The 10,896-nt window shown below is 42.1% G+C and overlaps 1 protein-coding gene across 2 annotated transcripts in view; it reads right to left on the reverse strand.

Moving 5' to 3' along the window:
* sos1 (son of sevenless homolog 1 (Drosophila)) overlaps nt 1–10,835 on the reverse strand; it is a 38,439-nt gene extending 27,604 nt beyond the window's left edge. For both annotated transcript variants that reach the window (XM_047810143.1, XM_027153182.2), the window contains exon 1: nt 10,107–10,835. In XM_047810143.1, coding sequence (XP_047666099.1) covers nt 10,107–10,193 — 87 coding nt within the window. In that variant the 5' untranslated portion in view covers nt 10,194–10,835. The remainder of the gene's footprint in view (nt 1–10,106) is intronic.
* Between the last annotated feature and the right edge of the window lie 61 nt (nt 10,836–10,896).

Genomic DNA, 10,896 nt, shown 5'->3' on the forward strand with positions numbered 1-10,896 from the left:
ACCGACAGCTTGACTCCTTTTCTCTCTCTTGGCCCGGCCAAAACCTCGTGCCATAACATGACTAAGCAAGTTACTAGGCAGTGTGTCTTTACTCTCCTTCTCACTTTTCACTGAGTGGCCTTTTTTCTGCACAGCGTGAGACGGTGAAACAGCCAGACAAAGTTTTGCTCTTTTCTCTGGTATGCGTTGGGGAGATAACGTCAATAAACTGAAGTCGATATTTCCTGGTTTACGATCATCCAGTTTTCCACTCTTGCACAAGATACATAAGAGCATTTGCAACCTCAACAAACCGAAATAAAGAAATGACCTCACTCCTTTTTCCCCTCCGCTCTGTAGGTCACGGAAAACCTCAGCTATCTTCGTTCAGCTGAAAAGAAACGGCGACGTCAGCATTTACCTCGGTGAAGCGCTGTGACTGCAAGGCCACTACCGTGGGAGTTTCTCCCGCTGGAACAAACTGTTTGCTTTCAGAGAAGGCCATCTATTGCCATTGTCATCTCGATTCTATTCATCCTTGCGTTTAAAATGCAGCTTGGTTCATCTGAGGGAGTTCAGGGTGGTGCGTATTGAAGGTAAAACGCAGATATTTTAAAAACGGCACATGCTAGTGAGTGGCCTGATGGTCAGCCGCTGGCAGCCTCTCATACTTTACTGTCAGAAAAATTCCCACTTAGGGAAACTGATTAAGAGAATTTCGTAGAAAGGAATCGAGGCTCGTTAATCAAATCAATACAAGAACCCTCTACCTAATCTCATTAAGCTGTGGAATCAAGCAAAGTCTGCATAATTAACCAAGTTCTGTTAAGGATTTTTTTGGCTTTTACAGTTAGCTAAACAGAAAAAAAAAAAAAACGATGCACGCAGCTCTAGGAATCCCATCCAATCCAAGCGTTCCTTGCCAAATGAGCAACAGGACTAAATTTTGCTGTCTCAAAATTTTGTTTCTGAAAAATACATTGTTGCAAGTGGAAGATGCGCTGCCTGATTTCATCATATACTATCGCAATAACAACCCTAGATGTTACATATTAACAGCAATTCAGATACAATAAACAATACAGCAACAATGGATGCCTGGATGTCTTGAGCAATCAGTCTGGGTTAGCAGTTATTATTTGTCCTTCCAGGGTTATTTTCTCTGGATGGAGGCTGTGCCAGTACTAATAAAGAAAGCGTTGCCTCTGTATCTGTGAGGTTTAAGTAAGGCAAGAGAAGAGTGTGTTGCCTTTATGCTTGGTAGGTTTGGGAACTAAGGAATCTTTGTCAGGTGTAAGGAAAGAGGTGTGGCCTAAATGCCCATCAGGCTTTACAAAGGAGATGTAGATTATGTGCCCTGCAGGTTTAAGAAGTAGTGGTGGCTTCAGTGCCTATCAGGTTTAAAGAAGGAGGTGGGGTCTTAGTGCCCATTAGTTTTAGAGGAGGAGATGTGGCTTCAGTGCCTATCAGGTTTAAAAAAGGAGGTGTGGCCTTAGTGCCTATCAGGTTTAAATAAGGTGGTGTGGCTTTAGTGCCTATCAGGTTTAAAGAAGGAGGTGGGGTCTTAGTGCCTATCAGGTTTAAAGAAGGAGGTGGGGTCTTAGTGCCTATCAGGTTTAAAGAAGGAGATGGGGTCTTAGTGCCTATCAGGTTTAAAGAAGGAGGTGGGGTCTTAGTGCCTATTAGGTTTAAAGAAGGTGGTGTGGCCTTAGTGCCTATTAGGTTTAAAAAAGGAGGTGTGGCTTCAGTTCCCATCAGGTTTAAAGAAGGAGGTGGGGTCTTAGTGCCTATTAGGTTTAAAGAAGGTGGTGTGGCCTTAGTGCCTATTAGGTTTAAAAAAGGAGGTGTGGCTTCAGTTCCCATCAGGTTTAAAGAAGGAGGTGGGGTCTTAGTGCCTATTAGGTTTAAAAAAGGGAGGTGTGGCTTCAGTTCCCATCAGGTTTAAAGAAGGAGGTGTGGCCTCCTTCCTTAGTGCCTGTCAGGTGTAAGGGAGGAGTTTAGACCTGGGTGCCAGTCAGTTCCAGAAGCAGAAGGAGGTGTGGCCTCTATGGCTCTCAGATTTAAGGACATCACATCATACTCTAATAAGACGGCTAGACATTGTATTAAAATCATTGATTGTATTAGATGCATTTTATACATCCAATCTTTATATCGCCTACAAGGTCATTTTCAGTCAGGACTTCTATTGATCAGTCTGTGTCTCCCATGCGAGAGGCCTATGTCTCCTGTGGCTGAAACGTCACTCTGTCTAACCGCTAGTGGTGGGTGTGTTTGCACGCTGCTGGGTCCGAGCATGCCAGGCCCAGCAGTCTTAGTGAGGAATTGTGGTGTCGGGCACGACGGCCAGCGCCGGACCAGTACGACAGCGTGCCAGAGGCAGCGGGATGCAGCTGGTTCAGCACGATGGCGCCGCAGTGCACTCGCTCAGAGCTGAGAAAGGGCAATTCAGATCAGCAAAACAAGCAGCGACTTTTGGGACTGAGATCAGTTACCGGCATTACAGAGGTTATTTCCGACACCGAATCAGCAAAGTCACAAAAAAAAAAAACATTTTCCAAACCAAAATCACCAGCTAAACCTCTTAAGCCAGAATCAGAAGTGAAGATACAGTGAAGCTCTGGTGTATTTGCTCTTGCAGTTATATACAGAGCATTTTAAACCTGTATGCAGTTTATTCTAAAGGGGATGTACAATAACGGCTAAAATAACCAGATTTAATATTTATACAGCTTCATAATGATGTTAGTCATCAAAAAAAAACTTTTTTCTTCAATCATTTTACCTAGTTAACATAGTTACATAAATAACTAATTATAAATATTAAAAATAACAATCAATCAATATTGCACTAAGTTACATCAGGAATACAGTACTCGAGCGCAGGACGTTAAAGGAAAATATCCACCAATTAAGCGGACGTAAACTTTAATTACTGTCCTGTGACAAACCTCGGTCAAAAAAATTATTTTTTTTTAATTAAAATTAATTAAATCAAATCAAATATAGAAACCACTTAAAAAAGTATTTGTACTCCTGATCAGTTTCTAGTTAATTTGAATGTTGTGGAATGTGTGGAAAAACTCATTAGTCCATGGGGCTTTTTACACCTGGTCGTTTTCTGTGATCAGATAGCTATCCGATGGTAAAAAGACCAGGTCTAAATGCCCTCCGAAACGTTTTCGAGACGGATATAAATCCGATGGTTCAAACCACTTCAGGAGGTGGTCTGGGACGCATTTCAGATGAAACTGGACAGGTGTAAATGAATGTGGTTGTTCAAGCCACATACGTCAGCGCTATACTCCTCCCAAACGGCAGTACGTCACTCGCAGGTGATCTTTCACCCAGGTGTCTCATTGGGGCTTAAAACGCACTGCTGCGACCAGCAAAAACGCAGCAAACAGTAAATGCTGTTTTTTGTAGCATAAACGTCGTAACAAGTTTTTTCGTCTTCTTTTTGATTGCGTGCTGAAAACCGCATACACCAAAGCGTGTTCCATTTCAATTACCCTGGAAATGAGGTAAAATATATTCGCATTTTGGGCGGGAGTAGAAAGATCGGATCGATATCCGATTCGCCGAGACGCATTTATGTGGCCTAATATAAATGGAACAGTGTTAACAAATCAGATAGCTATCGGATCAGAGAAAACACATGAAGTGATCAGGTGTAAAAAGACCCTACGTTATGACTAGTTTGGCAGCTATTACAGTTCCACTGAAATTGATAAGACCAACGCAACCAGCACAGCTAGTCAGCTTACTGAAAGACCAAAAAAAAAAAAAGAACTGACACTGTGGACTCACTCCAAAATAAATAAATAAACAAATAAATAATCAAGTAAGGAAACCTTGACCATTTTGTCACTTGTCCATGTGTTAGCTGTTATTATAGAAACAATAATTTATTAGAAAGAGTGCATTCAATTAAATCTCCACTACTATCAGAGTTAAGAGGTCATAAAAAAAAACGTGGCAAAAAAAATCGATTCTACTGAAGCGGAGCGTCGTGTTTCTGCACATTTCTTTGCAATGTGCTGAAACATGTTTTTGGAGTAAAATACTGTACGTACGTTACACTTTAACATTCAAATTGGTTGCTTCGAGGCAAAATGTATCCTACTTTCAACCAGCCGAGCCGCTTTCCCCTGTCTTGTCGTGTCGTGTATTTACAAGTCGTGATCTCGGCTGGTGACACACCCACTGTAACCGATTGGTCTGACGAAATAATAATTTAATAGAGCTAATAGAGTCGAGAGCAGACAGCAGATCAAGCGTGTGAACTTTTGCTGCACATCTGCCAGCGTTCACGCTGAGGCCACAAACACCCAGAGTATTTAAGAGTATATAATAATCCAGACTGAAGCCTTGTTGAGGTGGTAAAAAGGAGGTCTGCCAGCTTGGTGCTGGAACACGGACGATGTAGCGGACTACACCACGCTACACCAGCACATTCCCAGCCTGTGGTACCGCATTTGAAGCCGCGCGAGCCGGCGCCAAACCCGACACGCCAGGGGGAGGGAGGGTGTGCCCTGGCGTCTCTTGCCGGGAGCTCGTTTTTGTACGGAACCAGAAATAAAGTAGCGCACAAAAAAAGGGAGCCGTTGACCGAATTCGTCTTTTGCACAACAAAGATTCTAAATGCAAAAATAAGAGTATAATGATTTCCTTCTTGTCTCCATGTGTAGCATCTGGTTTCCTCTTTACTCTTGCTTTTTTTTGCCATTTTCTTCTAACAACATCTCTGATCTCCAGAAATTGCCCACACGGTGGTAGAGATGGCTTGGCCATGATGCCCGCTGCTTCATTCCTTGCATTCCTGTGGGTTACGATGGCACCTCGGTACTCGGCATACAGTAATGTGGAGCAGGAGCTTGACTGTGCCTGTCTTCACACTCCTCCACCGTGCTGCTGTTCCTCTGTTGCTCCCAGACACTCACACACACATACACGCACACACAGCATGTGCTACAGAAAAATACTTCAAGTATTCAGCTCGTTTGCTGAAGACCACTCACGATAAAAAACGCACAATTAAGCAGATTTCTGCTCACAAGCACAAGTTTGTTGGGCCATTATATTTGTTTGGTTTTAACTGCCTCTGGTATAATAAATCATCAGCTCCATCTTCTTTTTTAAACGGTCCAATCACAGCGCTTGGAGAGAATCCGACTTATTTAAAGGTCTCTGCATCCATCCACTACAAGACAGCTGACGTTTCCATTACACAACACAAGGACAGGGTCTAGTCCGATGCAGAAATACTGGTACACTTGGTAAAGCTGGATAAAACCAGATCTGAAAATGTTTACTTTTATTTTCTTAAATTAATAGTTCAATCATACCTCTAAATCAAGTGACTGCTAAACGTAGCTTGATATTCGCAGCCGCGTGCGGTAATCTTCGGAGTCGATGAACTCAAGCATTAAAGGAGTAACTTAAATATCTTAGCCTCAGCAAAAGTGCATGAGTGGCTGAGAAACATCGCTTATAGTCCTGAATGCTTGTGTGTTTCTTGGATGTCATTTTTTATACACACTTTGCACACCACCGTATATCCTTGGGATGGAACTTTGTGAACATGGTATAAAGAGTGGACTTAAAGGCTGAAAATAAACCAAAAGTCCGCCAAACAAACATCGACTTCACCTACTTTAGCTTTAGATATTTTTTTCGGGGGGGGGGGGGATCACCTACTGCACTTTGAAGTATTTGCTGTTGAACAGTAAACTCCGATCTAAAGTAACCTGGCTTATACAAAACTAATTTTTAATTTAATTTAATTTATTTGCAGCTTTACAGAAGTATAGAAACAGAAAAAATATAATAAAATAATTAAAAATAAATACATACATATGAATTTAATAATAATGTAATAAATTGTCATTATACGCTTTTGTATTTATTTGTTTGTTTAAATGTTTACATGATAAAATTGCAAAAATAAATAAATATATATTTCGAGATATGATCTTTAACTATTTGATTTTTGATGCAAAATTACAAACATTGTGTTTTAGCCCCTAACGAGAAGTCATCAGAAACTGTATAAAAAAAAAAACACGACTGTTTCTCGATAAGCAATGTTTCAAAACAGTTTCTACACTGGTCACGTTTTCCCCCAAATAAACAAAAAGAGAAGTTTCCTTCACACGCAGAAACTTTTACTGTACACATACACTGAAACCGAACTGTTTAGCAGAAACTACTGAAAACTGCCAAGCGGTCTACGGAATAAGGAACGATCGGAATAAGCCTCAAAAACGCACCAATCCCACAAGCGCACACTCAAAACACGACGGGTTTCTAAAGGCGGGGTTTTCTTAAAAGCAGACCGACGGCAGAAAGCGTGATCTGTCGGAATCACACCCTGCACTTACTGCGGCATGCTGTACTCAGAGCTCAGACTTCAGAGCGAAACCCTGTCAGAGAAAGTGCTGTGTTTCACACATACCGGCACTGCTCTACTGTGCACTCTCTCTCTCTCTCTCTCTCTCTCTCTCTCTCTTTCTCTCTCTCCCCCTCCCCGTTTTTCTCTACAGATGTATTTATTATTTGTAAAACTATTACTCCAGGACCCCATAAAAACCCATCTGACAACACCAGTCATTCCAGTTGCATTTTACCCAGATGAAACGAATATGCAAATTAGACAGACCCCGCCCCCTGCATGCCCTGCATTTGTAGTTAATTTTATAGCATAAAAAATCTCACAAACTGCATTTTTGAAAAATTAGATATGTACATCATTACATCGTTTGTTTTTAATATTACACAGACTTACACACTGGCATCGTTTCAGACAAATGATCGACCACCAAGCGGCATGACGTGATGTCGCTCTTTGTGTTCCCCAACAGCGGTGTGCTCTTATGGGTTTTCTGATTATAATATTTCTGGGTTCATAAACAAACATTGTGTCGTACTTCTTATCCATTTAAAGTTAAGTCCACTTTCACGGAACCTCCCCGAAGCCTCTTGAAGGTGATAAGAGAAAATCCGCAGCTTTCGATTTTCCTTTTCGAACAGCAACACGTTTTTACGTGTTTATTATTACTATTAAGTGACACGCTTGTCCGAATCCTTGTGAATTAGCTCTTACTGTAGAAGCGATAATGTACTGGAATTAACATAAGCACGTGGTTTGTCCACGATGGCTGACCACATTCGAGAATTCTGTTTCTCTGGACCTTGATACCAAACAAAGTGTAATTAAAAGCAGCCTCTGTGAAGGTGAAACAGTGCTCGAGTTTGTCTGGAGCAGGTCCAGTGTAGGTTCCTACTGACTAAGCAGTCTATTCTACACCACACACTCCAATTGTTTATATACATTGATTTTATTTTTCTTTTTTAGCCCTCAGGGTCTGGTCAGAAACGGCATTCTCTCTGTATGTGCTGGGCGTACTTACAGCTGATCATCGGTGGCATCTTTATGTATGATGTGTGCAGTTTCACCAAAAGAATATTGCGGTCCGAGTGCGATGCATTAGAGGACTGTTATACTGAGAGCACCACTTACACAATTCTCTAATCAGACATCAGCGTAATACGAGTGCTGCACTTTGCAATATTGGGTATCACGTTGCACAGGCCAATGTTACGATAACAATTAGCAAACGCTGGATTAGATGCAATACGATCAGCCGAGCCAGCACTAAACCGTAAAGCCCGTGTCCGAGGTTAGGACCGGTCCGTATTTCAATGGCCGAATGTCCAGTTTTGTTGTGGCGTAAACCAACATGACTGGGGTGATCTGGAGGAAAGATATGGAGGTGCGAAGGTGACTGATAGCGTCCTATACACACACACTTTTTTCCAAGATCCATACAAGCCTTCTGAGAAATGGCTGAAGTGAGAAAGAAGTGACGTGAAGAGCTACATATGAATTTTAATTTGGCTCTGCGCTTGAGTCGGTTTTGAAGCACCCAGCCCCTGCTGTTGCTATGGAGTCGGAGTGACAGAAGATGGAGCAGAAAGAGTGTGAATGAGAGACAACAGTGTGAGCATGTCCTCCTCCACACAGGACCAAAAGCTGGAGTCACCCGCTACACTTAAATCCCAAATGGACAACTGTTGGACATGCAAAAATAAATAAATAAATAAAAATGAAAAAAACTCTATAGGGAGTTGCCTACGGGGCAAATCAAGGCCGCTTCATGCTGTACGGTTTTCGTCGCAAAAAAAATTACACGTCGTAAAAGAATTCCTTGGGACTATTAGAACACAAAACGACAATTTACCAAACTTATCTGCGTCAGAATCTTTTTATTACGCACTATTACGTGTGAGCGCTGACACACTAAAATTGTATTGCAAAATTAAATAATAATAAAAACACACACACACACGGTTTGACATGAGAAGTGGAAAATAACATGGACTCCACAAAGGTTTCTCTATGGTTTGCTCTGTTAGCTCCCTTAACGCTTATTAAAAGCTACTTCCAGCGACTCTGTATACTGGTTCCGTCGCTATACTCAATTCAGACGTTCATAAAACAGTATGGACTGGAAATGCAGCACAGCAACATCATCAAACATCAGCAACTAGTGTTGGAAACAGCAGTCTGTATGTACAACAGTATAAAAGTAACCACATACTGCGACTGTACATTAACTGACCTAAAGCCAAAAGTGTGGGAATGGCCCTTCTGATTAGACTTCACTGTGTAAATAGGGAAGGAACTGGTAGTGGAGTAGACCACTGTGAGAGCATTTTTCTGTGGTTTTTACTGGTTAAAAGAGAGGAAATACAAGCTGCAGACTTGACTTGAATGTAGCATTAATATAACGTCCTCGTAACTCTGAGCTGCGAAGCCATGACGCGTGCTGATTGGCAGAATACGTATCTGTATCACCTTAAACACACTCTGAAGAATGGATCCTCGTTGTTTTTGTTTGGCGAGTTTAAAAACATTGCCATTCTCAGAACGAGCACGTATTTGAGTTCATGCAAAGCCTTATTTCTGTACGAGCTTGACTCAAGATGTAAAAAATAAGAGATTTTCTTAAGTTTTCGAGGAACTTCATCAGGTCATTGTGCATTGTGGATATAAGAAGTCTTTACGATATTCAACATGTATAACGAGAACACTTTAAAACATGTGCTAGCTGATTACCAGAGAGTTTGTGTGTGGGAATGCCAAACTTTTCCCTTAACTTGGGGAAAAATAGAGTCTTGCCGTGACATTTTTAGCCCTGGTAAAACACAGTTTGGGTTTAAGCACTCGGCCTTCACACCTCGGCTTTCACAGAGGATATTGATGTCAGTGTCAGATCAGTAGAGAACACTGAGTGATACACAGATCTCTAATGTGAGTAACGTGTCAGTAACTGATCCCGGAAGCAGCATCATAAGAGAGTGAGTCTGAAGCATTGTACATGAAGAAACCGAGTGCAGGTCTGATGGCACTTGCTTCCACATCTATTAGAGGCCACAGTCAAATAAGGTGCTAAACCTGACAGATTTCCAATATCTATCTATCAAACATTTGAACGTTCAGATTTTAGTGTTATTTCTGAAGATATCATCGGTGCTAATCGATAAATAATAAATGTGCCTGAGTGTGATAACCACCTCCTGTCACAAGGAAGGCATAACCTAGTGAAAGTGTCAACTCCTGACATCCATCGCTCCTGATTTCTCAACCTCGACCACATTGCACACGAGTCTGTGATTGTCAGAAGTAACGCCAGAACATCAGTAACCGTCCTTCGTCCTCGTCACACGGTGTCTGCTAAAATGAACTCTCTGACTGACTTAAAAGCTTCAAAACTTTCAGCCTAGGGAATGCTGTAAACAATAAATCAGTTATGAGTCAGAGAGCAAGCATGAAGAGCTGGGAATGGAAAGATGAAGCAAAAAGGGAATAAAGAAACATGTCTGATCCTTAAGCCCACAGGTTCTACACATATTGTAGAACACCTATAATCTATGTCAACTTGACCCAAAAATGTATCACAATTCCAAAGGCCTAAATGAAACAAACAATCAATCTAAGGGACGCCTTGGAGGAATAGGGGGGGAAAGCTCACAACACATCTGTTTACGAAGGAAGAACGTGAAGAACATGAAATATGGAAGGCATGCATGACCTCATGAGAGCTTCTTAGACACGGTCTTACCTTGTTGAGGGACGGCACCAGCAGTCCCTTCCATTTGGGTGCGTTCTCCTCGCTGAAGAAATCGTACTGGCACTGGGCCGCCTGCATGGCGTTTCAGCTGAGCCAGGGAACAGCTCCGATCCCTACTGCTTCATCCACGCAGGAGCAGGGACCAGAGGCCCGGCGAGCTTCACATTCACACAAGACGAGCCAGCGGAAAGCAGAAGCTCCGCCACACGGTCAAAGCGGCGAGCTAGAGCCACCATGGCATCTCCGGCTCGCTGCTGCTTGCTCGCGCGCGCGGTTGCTATGCTTATGCTAAGCTAACTCACAACTGTTATGCTAACTGTAAACGTTATACGCTGCCTGATGACGTTGCCGCCTTTCACTCACTCCCCTTAACTTCCAAAAGCATTTAAGTCTTAATCCCGTACAATAAAAATGTCAAATATAAACTCCAAGTTTGTCCTCGTGTAGTTTAAATTAATTTATAAAACGCTGACATTCGAATTCCACCACGGGATCGTGCTAGCTGGCTAATAAACAAACTAGCTTAACAGCGACACAGACACGAACGCTAGCCGCTAGCTACAGTTACGTGGGGAGGAAAAAACAACCGAGTATATCTATTTATTTAACACGGTGTGACACATAATAAGTTATATTCTTTGTTAAAGACAAAAAGCTACCCAGGTGCGTGTGTGTTCGTCCATTTTTTTAAATCCGAAATGTAGCTAACTAGTGTATTAGCCAGGCTCTAGACAAACACAGGACGCTACAATAAGCTCAACGTTAATGTCTTGGTTCCGAG

The sequence above is a fragment of the Tachysurus fulvidraco genome, chromosome 2, assembly GCF_022655615.1.
Source record: "Tachysurus fulvidraco isolate hzauxx_2018 chromosome 2, HZAU_PFXX_2.0, whole genome shotgun sequence".
Classification (NCBI taxonomy): domain Eukaryota; kingdom Metazoa; phylum Chordata; class Actinopteri; order Siluriformes; family Bagridae; genus Tachysurus; species Tachysurus fulvidraco.